Source organism: Hemitrygon akajei, chromosome 1, assembly GCF_048418815.1.
Source record: "Hemitrygon akajei chromosome 1, sHemAka1.3, whole genome shotgun sequence".
Taxonomy (NCBI): domain Eukaryota; kingdom Metazoa; phylum Chordata; class Chondrichthyes; order Myliobatiformes; family Dasyatidae; genus Hemitrygon; species Hemitrygon akajei.
In genome coordinates, this window is record NC_133124.1 from 187,768,772 (window position 1) to 187,781,711 (window position 12,940).

Below are 12,940 nucleotides of genomic sequence, written 5' to 3' on the forward strand. Positions count from 1 at the left end.
TCCCACGTGAACCGGCTGGAGCCGAACTGTAGCCGCACCGTACGGGTGCCGTAGGTCCTTACTGTGCTGCCATTCGCGGCCCTCAGGGTGGGACCTGGTTCTCTGTTGCGGGTGTCGTAACTCTTCGGATCTTGGCTCCGGTGTCGACCAAAAAGCGGCGTCCCGACTGCTCGTCGCACACATACAGGAGGCTATACCGGTGGCCAGCCACCGTAGCCATCAGCGGCGGCTGGCCCTGGCATTTCCCGGGAACTTGCAGGGCAGGCTACAGCAGCGGGCTTCTGCGCCCCACCGCTGGTGGTAGAAGCACCATTGTTCGTTGGTCTCCTCACCCCTCCCTCTGGGGTTAGCGGCTCTGCAGCCGGGCCTGGTCTGGTTTGCTGCTGGGAGCGTGGCCTGGTGATCTGTGCGATGGACGCCGCACTCTCCTTGGCGTTCCACAGCAAGTCCGCCCGGGCTGCCAGGAACACCTGCTCAAACATGAGGCAGGGCTTATGACCTCCGGCAAGGGACAGCATTTTGTTCATCAAAGCCGACGGTGGCCTGTCCCCCAAACCATCCAGGTGCAGTAAACGGGCAGCTCGCTCGCGCCGTGAGAGTCCGAAAGTCCTTATGAGCAGGGCTTTGAATTCTGTGTATTTGCCGTCCGCTGGGGGCGACTGTATGAACTCCTCAACCTGGGCCGCTGTGTCCTGGTCGAGGGAGCTCACCACGTAGTAGTAACGTGTGTCCTCCGAGGTTATCTGCCGAACGTGGAATTGGGCTTCTGCTTGCTGGAACCATAGGTGAGGTCGCAGCGTCCAGAAGCTTGGCAGTTTCAACGAAACTGCATGAACAGATGCGGCGTTGTTCATCTTCGGCCCAAATATCGTTTGGGCCGTCGGGGTCACCAATTGTAGCGGTGTGCTACACGCAGTGCTGAAATAATGACACGTAGTCGGTGAGCTGCAGTTGCAAAAGAGGTTTATTCAAACTTCGCAGCTTCGCTCCAAAGCCTTCCTGATCCCGCCCTCCCCGGGTGGGAATGCTGTAGGGGGCACGTATTCACAGTCCAGTCCCGCATGCGGGCTTTTCCCCTTGCTGGTGCAGAAGGCCTGGCGCCCTCTTTGGGACCGACCTCAATGCCGGCGTGCGCCACTTTGTGAACTGGTTCGAGTGCGCTGGGAAGTCGGTCGCCACAATATCACATTTCTACAGATGTACCTTGGAGAGTATTCTGACTGGTTGCATCACTGTCTGGTATGGAGAGGCCACTTCACAGGATCGGAAAAAGCCAGCGCCATCGTGGGCACTTGCCTCCCCAGCATCGAACACATCTTCAGAAAGGCAGCATCCATCACCAAGGACCCCGTTACCCAGGACACGCCATTTTCTCATTTCTACCGTCAAGGACGAGGTACAGAAGCCTGAAGACACACACTCAGTGTTTTAGCTTTTTCCTTCTTGACCATCTGATTTCTGAAAGGGCAACCTCAGGATATTACACACATACACACACATTTAATGTAATTTATAGTTTTTATAATTATATTTTGTAATGTTCTGCCACCGCAAAACAACATATTTCACGACCTTTGCCAGAGATATTAAACCTGATTCTGCACCTGGTAAATCTTTCTAGTTTGATAACTTCTTTCCTATAACAGGACAGCCAAGCCTTACACAGCCTCACCGACATCTGGTGTAACTGCAGCGTAACTTCCCTATTCCTGTACTGAGTGCTCTGATGGAGGCCAGTGTACCAAATGCCTTTCTCATGCTCTGTCTACCCGTGTCGCTGGTTACAGTGCTTTTTTTTGGTCAGCTTTCAAGGTGAGGGGCCACGAGATCCTGCCATCATCCTAGATTCCTCCACGGAGACTGGCCGCATCATAGTCTGGCACGGAGGCACCAATGCCCAAGAACGGACAAGCCTGCAAAAAGTAGTGGATACAGACAGTTGAGCCCAGGAAAGCCACTGAGCACATCTACAAGGAAAGCTGCCACAAGAAAGCAGCAGCCATCATCAAGGGCCCCCCACTGTGTATTTAATATTTCAGTAATATTTCAGTTTGATTGAGCGTTCTTTGTTGTTTACATATTGCAGTGTGAGTTATTTGTAAGGGTACACGAATGGCATACGTATGATGCTCCCACGTGATAGAGCGCACCTCGCTTAAAGTGAGGTGCAAAGTTAGACTCATATTCTTGGCTTCTTTGTTCTCCTTCCAATTAGTGTTTACGATTTGGAGTTTCAAGACGTAACAGTAGCGATGAATAAGTTTAAAACGAACCCGTGGCGACTGCATACCTGTTGAAGTGCAGCAAGATGTTTGAGTTTTTTAAAAAATGTGCAGCGTGCTTTCTTTGAAAGAGAGAGGCTGTCGAGTAAATAATAACAGCATGGCACATGCTTCTTTCAAAGGAACTGGCATAGTCCAGTTTAAAAACAAAGCAGAAACCTGACAATTTCACAGGTTGATAAACAGAGTACTGGGTGATGCAGAAATGGCTGGCTGTATCAGAAAGATTGACGTGTTTGATTACACCACAGGAACTGGATATTGCATACTGAGTGAATCGAGCAGTAGTTTGAAGCAGATGAAACGGCCAATGAGAAACAAGCAGCAGGTTTGCTGAGTGCAATGGATGGAAAAGCACACTTAGGAGTTTGACTGCTCCAACCAAACCAGCTGAAACGAACTTTACTGATATCCTGAAAGTAAAGCAGAAGCCACTGTTGATTACAGAACGCTTTAGGTTTCATAAGGGGAATCTATTTTTGAGTACATGACTGAATTGAAGATATTGTTTGAGCCTTGTCAGTTCAGTAATGGGCTTAATGATAGGCTGAGAGATTGTTCAGTTTGTGGAATCTTACAAGAAAGCATTAAAAACTCCTCCTAACTGAAGATCAACTTTACATTCAAAAGAGCAGTTGCAATAACTGTATCAATGGAGACAGCAGACAGAAATGCAATTGAGTTACAGTCAGGAATAAAAGTGAGTGTGAATAAAATTGAAGCACCTAAATAGAAGCGCACCTGGCTGAATAAATCAGGTTACCGTTGTTTTAGGGAGTCGCAAACACCAGACCAATCAGGTTTAAAGGCAAAACTTGCAGAAGATGCAACACAGTCGGTCACATACAAAGAGCATGTCAAGCAGACTAAAGTAAGTGGAATAGAAAAAACAAACAAGTCAATCTATCTATTACAATTTCAAAAAGAGCTCGAGTCTGCATGCTGTCGATGTAAAATCTGAGAGTGACACAGATCTGGGTAGTCTTGAGATTTACAATGTGAAAACTAACGAGGCAGCCATATAGCTGACATTGGAAGTGAAAGGCAAATTAATTAAAATGGAATTGGACAACTGGCTCAGCTTTTTCAGTCATTCCCAAATTGAGTTTGAATGCCATTTCAAAGATAATAAACTGAAGCCTGCAGATATCCAGCTAAGAACTTATACTGGAGAAAAGATAACTCCTGTGGGAATGACATCTGTAACAGTGAAATACAACAACCAACAAGCCATATTGGATTTGTAAGTGGTAAAAACAGGAGGGCCAGTAATGTGGAGTCATGAGTGACTGAGACAGCTACAAATTGATTGGAGATCCATTCACAATTTGCGTGCCCCATCTCCTACAACAGAGTGAATTAAGAACACTGAATTAAGAAAGGTACTGGATGATACCACATCTGTCTCCATGCTGTACAATATGAACAGTTTCCTAACAGAGGGCAAGCAGGTAGGGTACTGAGGAGTGTGGTAGAACAAAGGGATCTGGGAACACAGGGACATAATTTGTTGAAAGTGGTGTCACAGGTAGGCAGGGCCGTAAAGAAAGCTTTTGGCACTGATTATCAATGTAGTGAGTACAGGAGATGGGTTGTTATGTTGAAGTTGTATAAGGTGTTGGTAAGTATTATGTGCAGTTTTGGTCACCGCCCTCAGGAAAGATTGAAAGAGTGCAGAAGAGAAAATTTACAAGGATGTTGCCGGGTCTGGAGGACCTGAGTTATAAGGAAAGATTGAACAGGTTGGGACTGTTTTCTTTAGAATGTAGAAGATTGAGAGGAGATTTGATAGAGGTATACAACATTATGAGGGGTATAGATAGGGTAAATGCAAGCAGGCTTTTTCCATGAGGTTGGGTGGGACTACAACTAGAGGTCATGGGTTAAGGGTGCAAGGTAAAAAAGTTTAAGGGGAACCTGAGAAGAAACATCTTCACTCAGAGCGTTGTCAGAGTGTGGAATGAGCTGTCAGCACAAGTGGTCCATGCGAGCTCAATTTCAACGTTTAAGAGAAGTTTGGATAGGTACATGAACGGTAGGGGTATGGAGGGCTGTGGTCCCGGTGCAGGTTAAAGTCAAGTCACGTCACGTCATTTTTTATTGTCATTTCAACCATAACTGCTGGTACAGTACACAGTAAAAACGAGACAATGTTCTTCAGGACCATGGTGCTACATGAAACAATACAAAAACTACACTGAACTACGTAAAAACAACACGGAAAAAACTACACCAGACTACAGACTTACCCAGGACTGCATAAAGTGCACAAAACAGTGCAGGCATTACAATAGATAATGGACAAGACAATAGACACAGTAGAGGGCAGTAAGTTGGTGTCAGTCCAGTCGCTGGGTATTGAGGAGTCTGATAGCTTGGGGGAAGAAACTGTTACATAGTCTGGTCGTGAGAGCCCGAATGCTTCGGTGCCTTTTCCCAGACGGCAGGAGGGAGAAGAGTTTGTATGAGGGGTGTGTGGGGTCCTTCATAATGCTGTTTGCTTTGCGGATGCAGCGTGTGGTGTAAATGTCCATAATGGCAGGAAGAGAGACCCCGATGATTGATGGGAGTCGGCAGTTTAAAAGGGTTTGGCTCAGACTAGGTGGCTGAAGGGTCTGTTACTGTGCTGTATTTCTCTGTGACTCTGACTCTAACCCCTCTCTCCATTTTGCCATCTAACTTCTTGGCTACTTTCTGTCTTTCTTTCATGGAGACACCAACTCTTAAGAAGAAGATATTCTGTTTACTACCAATTAGATTATTCAGCTGTCAGCACAGTGGCGCAGCAGTTAGGGTAAGGGTGGTTACCGGTCTGAATGCTCTCCCTGTGACCGTGTAGGTTTCCTGCGGGTGCTCTGTCTCCCTCCCACGTTCCAGAGATGAGCAGTCAGTCGTGGGCAGGCTATGTTAGGACCAGAAGCATGGCAACAGTCACGGGCTACCTCCCAGCGCATCCTCTGACTATGTTGGCCGTTGCCGCAAATGGCACGTTTTGGTGCATGTGTGACAAATAAATCTAATCCATGAGCATATACCATATCACAAGGTTAAATAGAAATACAAAGCAGTTAACAGGATAAGTAGTGTTTTGGCGCTCATACTCTCTAACCCAGACAGTATCCTGGTGAACCTCTTCTGCAGCCTCTTCAAAGGCCTCCTCATCCTTCCAGTAATGGAATGGCAAGAGAAACGACCATAACACAAAGGAGCAGAAGTCGACCATTTGGCCCATCAAGTCTGCTCCGCCATTTTATCATGAGCTGATCCGTTCTCCCATTTAGTCCCATTCCCCCGCCTTCTCACCATAACCTTTGATGCCCTGACTACTCAGATACCTATCAATCTCTGCCTTAAATACACCCAATGACTTGGCCTCCACTGTCGCCCATGGCAACAAATTCCATAGATTCACCACCCTCTGGCTAAAAAAATTTCTTCGCATCTCTATTCTGAATGGGTGGCCTGCAATCCTTAAGTCATGCCCCCTCGTACTAGACTCCCCCACCGTGGGAAACAACTTTGCCACATCCACACCGTCCATGCCTTTCAACATTCAAAATGTTTCTGAGGTCCCAAGGACTCCAAGGAGTTCAGTCCAAGAGCGGTCAAACGTTCCTCATATGTTAACCCTCTCATTCCTGGAATCATTCTAGTGAATCTTCTCTGAACCCTCTCCAATGTCAGCACATCCTTTCTTAAATAAGGAGCCCAAAACTGCACACAGTACTCCAAGTGAGGTCTTACCAGTGCCTTATAGAGCCTCAACATCACATCCCTGCTCCTATACTCTATTCCTCTAGAAATGAATGTCAACATTGCATTCACCTTCTTCACCACCGACTCAACCTAGAGGTTAATGGCATGCTAAACCCTGCCTTCTCTCACATTCCTAGCACTGGCAGCCAGCGGGCAGTGGGTTAAACCATAGACTCCTGGGCAGAATGTTTCTGTGTGGTCGGGAAGTGTTGTGTGACTTTGCTGAATTTTTTTTGGAAGATGCTGGGTTTATATTTCTTGTCTTTATCGCCCAGAGCTGACGTTTTTGTGTTATCATTTGGTGGGCACCGTTAACAGAGCAGCAAGATCTGCTTCCTTCAGCACACGGTTCCCAGGGGTTAAGTCATAAATAAAATCTTCCACTGTGCCTTCCAATAATCTCTGACGATCATTGGCTCGAAGTCGCACATCCTCGTTAAACACTGCTGATCCTTTTGTCCAACCTCTAGTGCCAAATCCTTATCGAAAGTTTCACAAACTTAAGACTCAAATGTTCCTTTGTCTTCTGCCTCTGTTCTTTCAGGCATTTCCTGACACTAACGCTCACTTGATCAAAGCTCTTCGGTATTCAGCCTTCTACCTCCCTCTACTGCCCCGGACCTGCCCTCAATGCACTGTTTAAGGGTTTGATCTGTATAAACAGTGTGGAAGATAAAGTTTTTTGCCACGTAAACCAATGCCAAGACTAGCCACACAACAAATGGTCTACAGTCAGTGGTCACCTCTACACCTCGTTAACATAAATTTCTAATCACCCAATCACGTGGCAGCAACTCAGTGCATTAAAGCATGCAGACATGGTCGGGAGGATCTGTTGTTGTTCAGACCAAACATCAGATTGGAGAAGGAATGCAATCTAAGTGACTTCGATCTCAGAATGATTGTTGGTGCCAGATGGGGTGGTTGGAGTATGTCTGAAACTGCTGATCCCCTGGGATGTTCTCCCACAACATTCTCTACGGTTTACAGAGAATGTATTAAAAAATAATCCAGTGAGTGGCAGTTCTGTGGGAGAAAGCACCTTATTAATGAGAAGCTGACAGGAAAGCAATAGTAACTCAAATGACAACAGATGTGTGCAGACGAGGATCTCTGAACACGCAGCACTTGACGTGGATCGGTCAGAGTGGCAGAAGGCCATGAACGTACACTCGGTGGCCACTTTATCAGCTACAAGACGTACCCAATAAATTGGCCTCGAGTGCAACTAGTGTGTAGAGTCCACTGCACTAAATAATTTCTATAAATACATGGCATTCCTTTTATGTAGTCACGTATACTCAGTTCTGTCTGTACCTCTTCCAGTGGGGAGCCGACGGCTGGTGTTTAACACAACCTCTTGATCGCTTCTTTGTGAGTTGGGAGTAATTCCTCTGTTTCATTTCCATACCAGTTAATCCACAAAATTATTGACCTGGGTTACGCCAAAGAGCTAGATCAGAACAGCCTGTGCACGTCCTTCGTTGGAACGTTACAGTACTTGGTAAGCCTCCCTTTCTATTGCTCTTTTCAGCTTTGAGCAGGAGCCGATGGTTCTGAGCTGCTTAACGCTAACCCAAAGGAAATAATTTTTCTGCAAAGAAAACATTTTGCTGATTTGTGAAAATCAGTGAGCATAGAACAGTAGAACACCCTTCGGCCCATGGTGCTGTGCTGACCTTTTAGCCTACTGACAGACCAATCTAACCCTTCCCACCCACATAGCCCTCCGTTTTTCTTTCAGCCATGTACCTGTCGAGTCTCTGACCCTGCCACGTGCATCTACTCTGTGTAAAAAGCTACCTCTGAGATTCCCTCCCCACGCGCTTTCCTCCATGTCCTCACATCTTGTCCATTGCCATCCTGGGAAAAAGTCTCTGGACATCTACTCAATCTCTATATCTTATAATCACGTACATCTTTCGTCCTCTTTCCCTTCAAAGAGAAAAGCCCTAGCTCGCTCAACCTCTCCTCATAAGGCATGCTGTCTCCTCTAAGCAGCATCTTGGTAAATCTCTGCACCCTCTCTAAAGCTTCCACACCCTTCCTGTGATGAGGCGACGGGAACCGAACACAGTTCTCCAAGTGTGGTCCGAGCAGGTTGCATAGAGCTACAACATTACCTTGCGGCTCTTAAATTCAGTTCTCCAACTAATGAAGGCACCATACGCCGCCTTAACCGCCCTTATCAACTTGTGTGGCAATTTTGATAAGGACCCCCGGGGTCCTTCTGTTTCCACTGTGCTAAGAACCCTGCCATTCACCCTCCAAGTTCAACTTCCAAAGTGAGTCACTTCACACTTCTCTTCAGCTTTTCTCCTCATTCCAGTGACATGTGGGTCAGTGGATAAATTGGCTGCTGTAAATTGCCCCTGGTCAGTGGCTGAGGCGTGGAGTGTAGCGAGAGTTGATGGGAATGTGGGCAGAACGTCACAAGGAGAAATCTGTGTCGGAATGAGAATGCTGAAAGAACTGGTAGAGACTCAATGGGCTGAATGGCTTTCTGCACCGTAAGGAAACTTGAGGAGACAAGCCACGCACAGCCGAACGAGCTGTGTTAGTGTAGTGCGTAAAGTTGCCGATTTGTTGTGACACGAGATTCTGCAGCAACCACACACAAGATGCTGGCGGAACTCAGCAGGTGAAAGGGCTAATAAACTGTCATTGCTTTGGGCCGAGACCTGTATCTTGGCCCGAAATGCCAACCGTTATTTCCCTTTACGGATGCTGCCCGACTCACCGAGTACCGCCAGCATTTTGTGTGTTGCTGCCGTGTTTCTTGTTGCGTGTTGGGGATGAGGTGGAGCACAGGGGGTGGTGGGGTGAGGGGAGGGTTCAGGGTCTGATGAAGCGCACAACGCCAGAAAGGGGAATCTTGTTTGGCTTGCTTTTGATGACGTTGGAAGGTTGCACTGACCAATTGTAGGCACCAGAGCTCCTGGAACAGAAGAAGTACACGGTGACGGTGGACTACTGGAGCCTGGGGACGCTGGCCTTCGAGTGCATCACTGGATTCCGGCCCTTCCTTCCTAATTGGCAGCCCGTGGCCTGGTAAGCACAAAGGGCCGATGGTGCTCTGAGGTGGGGAAGGCAAAGCTGTCCTGAGGTGAAGGTCTGGAGGTGTGAACCAAAGTGGGGAAGGTCTGAGAGTGGGAACCAAGGTGTTCAGGGATGGGGAAGTTTTTGGGATTCGGGCCATGGTGTTCCAGGGGTCTTGAAGATCTGAGGGTGAAGACCAAGCAGTCACGTGCGTGCGTGCAAGAATCTGAGGGAGTCGGTGAGGAGAATAAAGGTTCATGTAGATAGGTGTGAATTGGTGGTTGATGGACAGCATGGACTCGATGGACTGAAAGGCCTTTAACTGTGCACTGACCCATTGCCGGGCTGTGAGCTGTTGCTAGGATGTTGCTGGGCACTGGGCTATTGCCAGGCGCTAAGCTGCAACCGGGATATTGCCGGATGTCGAGCCGTTGCCGAGTGATGTCCGTCTGTGTGAATTGGGGCAGCTGAGTGTGTTTGTGCTCCAGGGTTTTAGCAGTGGCTTGTTCATGTCCGACTGTTCCTCATCCTCATTTCTCACCCTCCTCACCCTCGTTCCACACCCTCATCACCCTCATTCCTCACCCTGTCCGACCACTCTTCACCTTTGTTCCTCCCCCTATACGACCACTCCTCATTAGATTTAGATGAAGGGATTAAAAGTAACATTAGCAAATTTGCAGATGACACAAAGCTGGGTGGCAGTGTGAAATATGAGGAGGATGTTAGGAGAATGTATGGTCACTTTGACAGGATGGGTGAGTGGGCAGATGCAGTTTAATGTGGATAAATGTGAGGTTATCCACTTTGGTGGCAAGAACTGGAAGGCAGATTACTATCTGAATGGTGTCAAGTTAGGAAAAGGGGAAGTACAACGAGATCTAGGTGTCCTTGTTCATCAGTCACTGAAAGTAAGCATGCAGGTACAGTAGGCAGTGAAGAAAGCTAATGGCATGTTGGCCTTCATAACAAGGGGAGTTGAGTATAGGAGCAAAGAGTTCCTTCTGCAGTTGTACAGGGCCCTGGTGAAGCCACACCCGGAGTATTGTGTTCAATTTTGGTCTCCAGATTTGAGGAAGGACATTCTTGCTATTGAGGGAGTGCAGCGTAGGTTCACAAGGTTAATTCCTGGAATGGCGGGACTGTCATGTTGAAAGATTGGAGCGACTGGGCTTGTATACACTGGAATTTAGAAGGATGAGAGGGGATCCGATTGAAACATATAAGATTATTAAGGCATTGGACATGCTGGAGGCAGGAAGCATGTTCCCGCTGATGGGTGAGTCCAGAACTAGAGGCCACAGTTTAAGAATAAGGGGTAGGCCATTTAGAACAGAGATGCGGAAAAACTTTTTCACCCAGAGAGTTGTGGATCTATGGAATGCTCTGCCTCAGAAGGCAGTGAGGCCAGTTCTCTGGATGCTTTCAAGAAAGAGTTAGATAGAGCTCTTATAGATAGCGGGGTCATGGGATATGGGGAGAGGGCAGGAACGGGGTACTGATTGTGTATGATCAGCCATGATCACATTTAATGGCGGTGCTGGCTCGAATGGCCGAATGGCCTACTCCTGCACTTACTGTCTATTGTCCAACCATTCTTCACCCTGTCCGACCACTCCTCACCCTCGTTCCTCACCCTGTCCGACCACTCCCCACCCTCCTCACCTTCGTTCCTCACCCTGTCCGACCACTCCTCACCCTCGTTCCTCACCCTGTCCGACCACTCCTCACCTTCATTCCTCACCCTGTCCGACCACTCCTCACCCTCCTCACCTTCGTTCCTCACCCTGTCCGACCACTCCTCACCTTCATTCCTCACCCTGTCCGACCACTCCCCACCCTCCTCACCTTCATTCCTCACCCTGTCCGACCACTCCCCACCCTCCTCACCTTCGTTCCTCACCCTGTCCGACCACTCCTCACCTTCATTCCTCACCCTGTCCGACCACTCCTCATCTTCATTCCTCACCCTCGTTCCTCACCCTGTCCGACCACTCCTCACCCTCGTTCCTCACCCTGTCCGACCACTCCTCACCTTCGTTCCTCACCCTGTCCGACCACTCCTCATCTTCATTCCTCACCCTCGTTCCTCACCCTGTCTGACCACTCCTCACCCTCGTTCCTCACCCTGTCCGACCACTCCTCACCCTCGTTCCTCACCCTGTCTGACCACTCATCACCTTCGTTCCTCACCCTGTCCGACCACTCCTCACCCTCGTTCCTCTCCCTGTCCGACCACTCCTCACCTTCGTTCCTCACCCTGTCCGACCACTCCTCACCCTCGTTCCTCACCCTGTCTGACCACTCCTCACCCTCGTTCCTCACCCTGTCCGACCACTCCTCACCTTCTTCCTCACCCTGTCTGACCACTCCTCACCCTCTTTCCTCACCCTGTCCGACCACTTCTCACCTTCGTTCCTCACCCTGTCCGACCACTCCTCATCTTCATTCCTCACCCTCGTTCCTCACCCTGTCTGACCACTCCTCACCCTCGTTCCTCACCCTGTCCGACCACTCCTCACCCTCGTTCCTCACCCTGTCTGACCACTCCTCACCCTTGTTCCTCACCCTGTCCGACCACTCCTCACCCTCGTTCCTCACCCTGTCCGACCACTCCTCACCCTCGTTCCTCACCCTGTCCGACCACTCCTCACCCTCGTTCCTCACCCTGTCTGACCACTCCTCACCTTCGTTCCTCACCCTGTCCGACCACTCCTCACCCTCGTTCCTCACCCTGTCCGACCACTCCTCATCTTCGTTCCTCACCCTGTCCGACCACTCCTCACCCTCCTCACCTTCATTCCTCACCCTGTCTGACCACTCCTCACCCTCGTTCCTCACCCTGTCCGACCACTCCTCACCTTCGTTCCTCACCCTGTCCGACCACTCCTCATCTTCATTCCTCACCCTCGTTCCTCACCCTGTCTGACCACTCCTCACCCTCGTTCCTCACCCTGTCCGACCACTCCTCACCCTCGTTCCTCACCCTGTCTGACCACTCCTCACCCTCGTTCCTCACCCTGTCCGACCACTCCTCACCCTCGTTCCTCACCCTGTCCGACCACTCCTCACCCTCGTTCCTCACCCTGTCCGACCACTCCTCACCCTCGTTCCTCACCCTGTCTGACCACTCCTCACCTTCGTTCCTCACCCTGTCCGACCACTCCTCACCCTCGTTCCTCACCCTGTCCGACCACTCCTCATCTTCGTTCCTCACCCTGTCCGACCACTCCTCACCCTCCTCACCTTCATTCCTCACCCTGTCTGACCACTCCTCACCCTCGTTCCTCACCCTGTCCGACCACTCCTCATCTTCGTTCCTCACCCTGTCCGACCACTCCTCACCCTCCTCACCTTCATTCCTCACCCTGTCTGACCACTCCTCACCCTCGTTCCTCACCCTGTCCGACCACTCCTCACCCTAGTTCCTCACCCTGTCTGACCACTCCTCACCCTCGTTCCTCACCCTGTCCGACCACTCCTCACCCTCGTTCCTCACCCTGTCTGACCACTCCTCACCTTCGTTCCTCACCCTGTCCGACCACTCCTCACCCTCGTTCCTCACCCTGTCCGACCACTCCTCATCTTCGTTCCTCACCCTGTCCGACCACTCCTCACCCTCCTCACCTTCATTCCTCACCCTGTCTGACCACTCCTCACCCTCGTTCCTCACCCTGTCCGACCACTCCTCACCCTCGTTCCTCACCCTGTCCGACCACTCCTCACCTTCGTTCCTCACCCTGTCTGACCACTCCTCACCCTCGTTCCTCACCCTGTCCGACCACTCCTCACCTTCGTTCCTCACCCTGTCTGACCACTCCTCACCCTCGTTCCTCACCCTGTCTGACCACTCCTCACCTTCG

At 49.8% G+C, this 12,940-nt stretch overlaps 1 protein-coding gene across 4 annotated transcripts in view; it reads left to right on the plus strand.

The window, feature by feature from the left end:
• ikbkb (inhibitor of nuclear factor kappa B kinase subunit beta) overlaps window positions 1–12,940 on the plus strand; it is a 155,302-nt gene that overhangs the window by 106,053 nt on the left and 36,309 nt on the right. For all 4 annotated transcript variants that reach the window (XM_073056590.1, XM_073056607.1, XM_073056599.1 and 1 more), the window contains exons 7-8: window positions 7,453–7,542; window positions 8,965–9,089. In XM_073056590.1, coding sequence (XP_072912691.1) covers window positions 7,453–7,542; window positions 8,965–9,089 — 215 coding nt within the window. The remainder of the gene's footprint in view (window positions 1–7,452; window positions 7,543–8,964; window positions 9,090–12,940) is intronic.